This window comes from Aulonocara stuartgranti (assembly GCF_965226115.1).
Source record: "Aulonocara stuartgranti genome assembly, chromosome: 5".
NCBI lineage: Eukaryota > Metazoa > Chordata > Actinopteri > Cichliformes > Cichlidae > Aulonocara > Aulonocara stuartgranti.
Window position 1 is genome coordinate 14,577,163 of NC_138943.1, and position 8,949 is coordinate 14,586,111.

The 8,949-nt window shown below is 38.2% G+C and overlaps 1 protein-coding gene across 6 annotated transcripts in view; it reads right to left on the bottom strand.

Annotated features, from left to right (window-relative positions):
• The window catches only part of slmapa (sarcolemma associated protein a), an 87,131-nt gene extending 84,020 nt beyond the window's left edge, over positions 1-3,111 (bottom strand). For all 6 annotated transcript variants that reach the window (XM_082534920.1, XM_082534919.1, XM_082534918.1 and 3 more), the window contains exon 1: positions 1,480-3,111. In XM_082534920.1, coding sequence (XP_082391046.1) covers positions 1,480-1,677 — 198 coding nt within the window. In that variant the 5' untranslated portion in view covers positions 1,678-3,111. The remainder of the gene's footprint in view (positions 1-1,479) is intronic.
• Positions 3,112-8,949: the final 5,838 nt, after the last annotated feature.

Genomic DNA, 8,949 nt, shown 5'->3' on the forward strand with positions numbered 1-8,949 from the left:
TTGGGGGAAAATTCTTAAATTTAACAATTTATTTTATTATGAAAGTAAAACGTTGCATTGAAGCAGAGTGGGTATATGCTATCAGTTAAAATTGAAGAAAATTCCAACTGGTGCATCTTTAAATCCTGATCCTTTTCAATTATGTAATTTTAGATAGCAGGTTAAGTCAACTACTTTAAATTTAAAAACATATGTGTGAAGATTTTCTCCAAAGTCGTTCAGTCACATCAGTCCACAGAACAAAGAGTTATCAATTAAGTGGTTTTAAAGCCGTATTTAATTTGCTGAAAACTTCCTTTTTTAAAAATTAAAAGCTGGGCAATATCAGCAAAATGCACACATTTGTTAAGTAAGCTACCCTACCTCAACTACACACTCACTAATCCTGCTTAGTGCCCCAATCGCTTAAAAGTTTATTATGAACCAGAAAAAGCCCCGACTAGTCACAGCATCAGCTGTTCTTATGGAGGTTCCTAACAGAAGTGACGAGGAAGCAATAAGAAGAGCTGGTTGAACTCTCTAAACTGTGGGCAGAAATACATTTTCCCAAGGGCTCACGTGAGAAAAAGAAGAGAAAACTGAGCATATCTGAGTTCAGTTTATTGGTGTGGCCCTCCACAAGGGTCAGTTTCTCATGTGGCCACCTTGGAAAAAAATCAATTTCCCACCCCTGCTCTAAACACTAAAAACATGTGCTACAGCACTTCCTTTATAACTAAAGAGACAATGCCTCCCCACAATTCATAGTGACACAAACTAATCCATCAGCATAACTGACACAGATAGTGACACAGATTATTGTCACAGATTATACTGTTGTTAACATTGCTTTTTCATTTCATCCCACAACCTGCTCATATATTTCAAACTTTGAACAGCAGCCTGTTAAATCCACAGCAACACTATCATTATTAGTATTAATAATGATAGCTGTATTAAAATCTGCTACCTGGATTCATGAAGGTAAAAATGATTTATAAATATTCAAGTCAGAATTATAAGGCATATTAAATTATCCCAAGTTGATGTAAGGGTTACCATGATTCAGTTTGGAATAAGTTGGATCTCCTGCAACATTTTAAGCTCTTAGGTAATAACCTTATTTACACAGTAAAAGAAAGGTTGTGAGCTAATTGGGCTCATTCATGGAAAATATAAGTAAACAAGATGAGCAGCTAACATTGCAAAATTCCTCTTTATAGGGCTTTTATTCCTGTCTATTTAAAGATGCAAACCAATGAGGTGATATTTCTCACTGGTGGTTCTCTTTATTTGGCCAACCCATAAGAAGACATGGAGTAAATTTAAGTTAGTCCAGACGCTTTTCTTTGCAAGCTCCTTTGACTACGATGACCTGGATGACTGAGAACCTTCACAGACACATGGAGTAAAGTAACTATCTACTGTAGTTTCAGGCCCACATAAAAACCAAAGTAAAGCAATTTAAGTAAAGTAATTTTCAGTGCTGTTGCCGCTTACCTTGCCAGTCTTGTGGTCAAACCACACCAGAGCGTGATTCCTGGACAGCACCTTGCAGTCGAAGGTGGCGTTGTTCTGGGCTGGCCGGCACCGAGCCACCGACCTGCCGATCTTGACGGGCTCATCCAGGTACACATGCCGCTCCTGGAATGGGTGCGAGTTGGGTCGGCAGGCGAATATTGCCAGCGCTGAAGGCATTGATTTTGGCTTGAGAGTATTACTCCAACCAGTGACGAGGGGCAAGTTTTCTTGATCCAGAGTGGCAGGTTTTTCTGGTGGAGTCCCTCCTCCAAAAAAAAAATAGGAATAATCTACGATATCTGCGGCCTATCTGTAGGCTGAAATGTTAGTCCTCTAATCTTCTAGGCACTAACTAGTAAACATGGTCCTCTCTTGTGTGTGAGAAATAAAAAACAAACCAACAGGTATAAAAAAAGACAGGACATTCCCCTCACTGACTGCCCACCGAAGCTACATAACGACGCTTATATGTGACAGCAGGCACTATGTACAGACCAAGCTGCCATGTGTCAAGACATACATGAGTGAGTATAGCACTGACAGCCCCTCACGTCCATCAAACTCCTTCTGTGCTGACTAAACTGTCTGTTTAACGTATATCAAGAGCAGTAGGTCCAATTATTGCGCGCTTCTGAGCTGTGTTGTCTTCTCTTGCAGCAAGCTAACAGCAGGCACACACCCCAGCGTTCATCACCCTATACACACATACACACAACACACACGCGTCTGTCATTTACTAAAGTGTCATCTATAAGTGTAGTTGACATGTATGGGTCTTCATAATCTGAGTGACCTTGTTGCCCTGATGCAGGGAACCTTAGCTACCTTCCTATCTCCCTACCTTCACCACTCCCTCCACCAGAGAACACCTAGCGAGCCCGAACGCCAAAACACCCCTGAGTTATAAAACTAAAGCAGCTCAATGCCCACTCTTCGTCTGAATTAGTCAGCGGAGACGTTTCAAAACCATCCACCGGGATGAACAGGGGAGGATTATCTGGTCGTCTTGTGCAACTAAAATGCTAATTGGCTAACTCGCTGGTGGACAGGCGAAGCGCTAACTCTCTTTTGGCGTTGTACTAGAAAGCTAGGTTAAGCTAGGCTAGGCTAATGAGTACTGACAAAGTTATCTTCCAGGTCCACAAATTTTTTCTCCCCATCTTTTTCAACCAGTCCGCTTACCGAATGGATACGGTATACCATCCCTGTCACCTGGAGTAAATAAAAGCAACACGCTAGCGCTTCTTTTTGCTAATATAGAGCTCTGCAGGCGAGCGTTAGCATTGAAGGGAGCTACCTAGCAGCTAGCCGGCTAACTGACAGTCAAAGCAGAAACCGACGCGGAAAAATCCGGGGAGTTTCTTGACTGCGGGTCCTCACGCATCACACACCAGTCCGATTATTTTCTGGGGAAAGCCCCAGTAAGAAACACAAGTTATGCCGCTGTCGTCTGTTGCAGTGTACCTCGTGGTTGCCGCTATAAGTTTTATATTAATGCCGTCGCCTTCCAACAGTTTTGTGGAAGGAATCTAGAAGAAGTTGTCCTCCTCCGCAAGTCCCAGCCGCCATACTGTAACTAGAGAGCAGACAGCGGTGGTGCGTTCACTGAACGATAGACAGCCGGAGGGATGCGTTCACTGACCAGCTGACATGAGCACCACCCACCGCTGAGCTAAGTCAGACTCGGAAAAAGTAATGAGCTTAAAAGATAAATACATAGATACAAACAGAATTATGAATTATTAAAAATATATAACGTGATTAACACTGACGATAAAAATGTAAGCACTTTTTTAAATGTAAAAAAAAGTAGATACGAGTAACGTGTTACAAAGTTGGTATTAAAGCACAACATATTTCACATACAAACACCTCTTCAAATAATAATGACAAAGAAAATTACTTTATACCAAAATCCTATAATCTGTTTACATCCTCTTTGCAAGAGTTCACATAATAATCTAAACGTATTGCACAAAGATTGCAGGACTAGAAACCACCCAGACAGTGAAAATACCTCAGATTAACGCACAAATACAAATATGGCTAACTCCCTCAGAGCTCAAAGGGACGTGTGAGGAAATTCTACTATAGACCCAAATCTATTTCTACTTAGTTTATATACAGAAGAACACAAATATATAAGCTAACATAAAAGCTAGAAGCACTGTTTTGGTGAAATAAAACCCTCATAAACCAAACGTTAAACACAAGATAAAACAAATGATGTCAAATCTTCCATGAAACGGTATCATGAAAGTCAAAAGGGCTGAATTTTGTTTAGAATATGGATCTATGAGAAAAGATGCTTTTTTGTAAACCACACAATTTCTCTGTTATGTTGTTTTGTTTTTATCCTTTGCTATGGTTTAAAGGTTAAGGTTAAGGTTCTTTATTTGTCACATGCATAGTTATACAAGTATAACACACAGTGAAATGTAGCCTGAGAAAAACATTATATATATATATATATATATATATATATATACCGTGCAGGGGCCTGTCCTTCCATGATGGTTCCTCGTCTCCCTCCTCTTTCTTGGGTTTCTGCTGCCTGAGGTATTCACTGAGCACTCGGTCAGTTGGGGCCATCTTCCCAATGTATTCTTGGATGTTCGTTGTCTCATCCTGGACTGTGGTGCTGACACTCACCAGTCCCCGGCCCCCTTCCTTCCGCTTAGCGTACAGCCTCAGGGTGCTGGATTTGGGGTGAAACCCTCCATGCATGGTAAGGAGCTTTCTTGTCTTTATGTCAGTGGCTTCTATCTCCTCCTTTGGCCAGCCTATTACCCCAGCAGGGTACCTGATCACGGGCAGGGCGTACGTGTTGATGGCCCGGATCTTGTTCTTACCATTCAGCTGACTCCTCAGGACTTGCCTGACCCTCTGCAGGTACTTGGTGGTTGCAGCTTTTCTTGCGGCCTCTTCATGGTTCCCATTTGCCTGCGGGATCCCCAGGTACTTGTAACTGTCCTCTATGTCTGCAATGTTGCCTTCTGGTAGTTCAATCCCCTCAGTTCTGACTACCTTCCCTCTCTTTGTTACCATCCGACTACACTTCTCCAGTCCGAACGACATTCCAATGTCATTGCTGTATATATATATACATATATATATATATATATATATATATATATATATATATATATATATATATATATATATATATATGTGTGTGTGTGTGTGTGTGTGTGTGTGTGTGTGTGTGTGTAGTATATACATTGGGTGAATGTGCAGTAGTAGCAGCAAGCAGGTGAATTCAGTACATTAATATGAATAGACATCTGACTATTTTACAGGATAGACAATATAAACATATTTAAAATTAAAGGAATTGAAACAGGTTTCCCTGTTTTACTGGAGTGGGTTTTTTTCTTTCAAGAACATGGACTCATTTGTGTTAAATATGAAAACTGGATTATTGTTCAGTCTTTTTTTCAGAACCTTTCTTCTTGTTTTTTGTTTTTTTCATTGTCCATTACACAGGCCTGAATATATTAATTGCTTAAGAAATATGGAAGTCCTAATAAATGGTATAATCTAGAAAGAAAAAACAGAACAGATTTGTATCTACTTTACTTAAAAAAATCACCTGGTTTCTTTTCAAGTACCTTTTTGATTCTCATCACCTGCAGTTTATTAATCAGAGCAGTATATTTGAGTTTGCATCAGACGGACATCATCCCAGCAATGCAGCTTAGGGAAAGGACAGCAGGTTGGGGGTGGTTTTAGAGGAGATCATATTCTGCTTCTGGCCCCAGAAATGTCCCTGTGGTGCTCTGGTGAACAGACAGCTGAGAACAAATCGATGGTGGATGAGACTGTAAAGCAGATAAAAAAATAAAGTAAAGCGTTGCTGTTTTTTCTTAGATTCAGCCATAATTTATAGGACATGTGACTAAAGTATTCATAATTACTCTCCATAAGTGTTTGGAATTTTCTGCATCAATTTTTTTATTGGCTGTAAGGAAATATAAAAATTATATAATTGTTGCTTCTAGCAGCTGAACTGTGACCAGGCTTCAGTCTACACACTTCACTGAGAAAAGAAGGGCTAAAAGTTTAATTGAACAGTTTGAACACTAACTTTTAAGAATGGGGATGTTGTTGTTTCATCAGCTTTTGGGGAAAAACACTTTTCTTGAAAGAGACAGACAGGTTTGGTGCTGTTCTCATTCATATTAAGTTAGTCAAGAGGTCGCAGGCATTTTTTTTATATTCCTTAAAATGAAGGAACTTTTTTTCTGTATTGAAACTTTTTCTCAGAGTTTATTGAGTTGTTGCCAGTTTCCTAACTAATCTGAAGCCATTGTTGCTAGTCCTTCTTGTTTTCAATCAGCCTCAATAATACAGCAGAGCTGTTACGAAACATGCAGAGACTTTCCAACATGATCAGAAACATATCTGAACCATTAAAAGTGCCACGTGCACATTAAAGCAAATGACTTCCTCAAAACAAGAAACCCAAAAAGCAGCCTGATGTCAGACAGAGTTATCAACTCCTTACACTCTGAAAGTGAGAAATATTCAGTGCATTCCACATTTTTTCCAGTTTCACCTACTTCCAAAGTGTATGGAGAAGAACAAGGGGCTAAAGAGGTTGAAGATGTAAAGCATTGCAGCCTGTGGCTTTTAGTGTCAGGAATAACACTGTATAACACTCCAGTTAATGCATCCCTTCTCCAGTGATCAAATAAAACCTACACCCATCCATTCACACAGACTGAATATATAAATATTTGCTTGTTTTTTGTTTGTTTCTTTTTTGTGGTAAAAATGTTTTGTTATCTGTAAGTAATTCCTCTTTTCCTCTAAATGTCCAAGACTGGGTAGGTTTGATAAGATCAGAATATTTAAATTCTTGCATGGCTGTTTAGCTTAGTTTTCCCTCATATTACTAAAAATCAATCTTCACAACAAAATCCCAGCAAGAAAAAAGTATGTTGAGCTATGTAAGCCAGTCAATTTCTTCATCACAAGAAAAGGGCATAAGACCTTGTACTGTTGCTTGAGATCTCAGTAGGTCTAAGAGGGCAGAGGATTGAAACAGGATTCACTTTGGGATCAGACTGATCATTAGGCTGTTCCAAATATACCAGAGTGAAGGACGAGATAAGAACTGAGTGACTGACAGACTCCTGCGATGTAAACATCAGACCTTATAGGACAGTGATATTAAAGTCATTTTAAACTGTGGGCCACAAACATACAGCCCATTTTGATGTGAAGTGAGCTGGACCAGTGAAACAGTATTTCTTAGTTTTTCTGTATGATAAAGAAAAGCTGCAGTCATAGATCAAATAAATGTGTCACTATGACTGTTTGGGCTTAAACTGTAAGAAATAAATGTGTAAAATTACAGAAAAGGTTCTGGTAGATCATTTCCCAGACTGTGCTGTAAAACAGAAAGGTTCTGTTCTTTACGGAAAGATCATAATTTCTATAGCTGATAGTAAAAAAAAACAGGACCTTTTCTGTTATTTAATTTTGTCTGTTACTTAATTACAGATAGTATGGCAAGTTTATTTATATAGCACAATTCAACAGCAAGGTAATTCAAAGTGCTTTACAGAGACATTAAAAAACAAAAACAAATAAAAAAGCATGATTTAAAATGGAAAAAAAGAAAGGAACAGTAGATAAAATCAGTAGTTAAAATGTAAGTTTTGAAATATAATTTGAAGTATAATTAAGTCCAGATCCCAAATTGGATTTGGATTATAATTAAGTAACAAATACTATACATATACTATAAACTAATAGATTTTGCACAAATACAGCAAATACTTTGGTGCAATACGAATGGCCATGGGAGAAGTTTATCAGCAAGAGGAACAGTTAAATTTATTAAAATACAGCGCAGTCCAAAATGTATGCCTTACTTCACATTTTCCAAAGCCGTCCAGTGGGCCAGATACTGTAGCGGCCCAATTCTGGCTTCTCTGCCTTATATTTGATACCCTTGTTATAGGTTTTCATTTTGAAGTTTTGGAGTTTTCCTGTAAAGTGTTCCTGGTGCAGGTTTTTTTTTGTGGGATAGACCCCATCGTGGTCCCTGCGTTGCCTAGCCCTCCTGCAGAGAGAGCAGAGCACCAGCTGTCACTGTGCTAACAGTCTGACTATTATATGAGATTTAACAGCATCTTACTGTGTTTAGCTTCTTAGCCCAGTTTGACATCACTATGTCCATTTAACAGAGGCTGTTTGTGGGATACAAAGCCTTAGAAGCTGAACTCCATTACATCTTAGTTTAATTACAACACTCTTTAGTGATCTGATAAATGTTGGGGTTTGTGTGCTCCCAGACCTCATTCATTGCATTTCATTATCTATCAATGCAAAGTGTTGTTTTTTTATATTTAATGTATTATCACTAATGTCAGGTTATCAATGTGAATATTTTATATTTGAAATTGTATACAAAAACATAAGAATGTATAACTATTACATTCATTATAACTTACATGTTTGTACCATGTGATATTTGAACATCCCCAAAAAGGCCTCACTTGGACTTTGGATTTTTTTTATTAATTTATTTTCTGTTTAGTTGATAACTTAGCTCTTTAGTATGCACAGGTGTTTCGTTTTGTTTCGTTATGTTTTTTTTTCTTGGGATAAGATATACTTTATTTATGAAAAAAATACAATAGAAAAATGGGAGCAAAAATTACAAAAAATCATAATAAAACACGAAAAAAGAATAATTGTGTTAAAAAACTAAACATATGACAATAAAGTATGTAAAAAAGCAATGTACATTTACATTTATTTAGTGACAGATCAAATACTGTTTTCTGTGGCTCAAGATATAAAATGCAAGAACAATTAAAACCAAGTCATTTAGTATGAATTGGTTTAAATTTGCATTACTTTACTGAAATCCAGTACTGCTCATTTTGTGGAAAAATATCTTATTGACTTGATTACTATTCTTACCCATAAGTAGACTAATTTGCATCACAACTTAGGCCACCAAGGTTTGTTTGTGCCCTCTGTTTGCAGTTTGGTTCATCCATCTGCTTGCTCGGTGATAGAGCTATTAAAGGATTTAGATAAAGCTGATTTACTGCCTTCAGAGTCAGGCTGTAATTGAAGACGTGATTCATTCAGTGATGGGAGTTATACTTAGCAATGTGGATGTGTGTGGGGGGGAGGTGGTGGAGTGGGGGAGTTCAGATCACAAAGAATGAACTGTAGCTAGCGCTGCCAGCAGCAGGTGTCACTAAGGAATATATTATCGTATATAGTAATATGAAAATGATCTTAATCATCAACATGTCTATCTACAGGTGGTCTGTAGTGGTACAACTGAATCATTTGACCACCTACTCAATTCATCAATGGGCTTTGATCAGTGGTTGTTGATCAATGGTCATAGAAACTTGCATATTAATGCTCAAGGAACTGGCCTCACAGTCCATTGTTCATTGAATGAGCTAGTTTCAG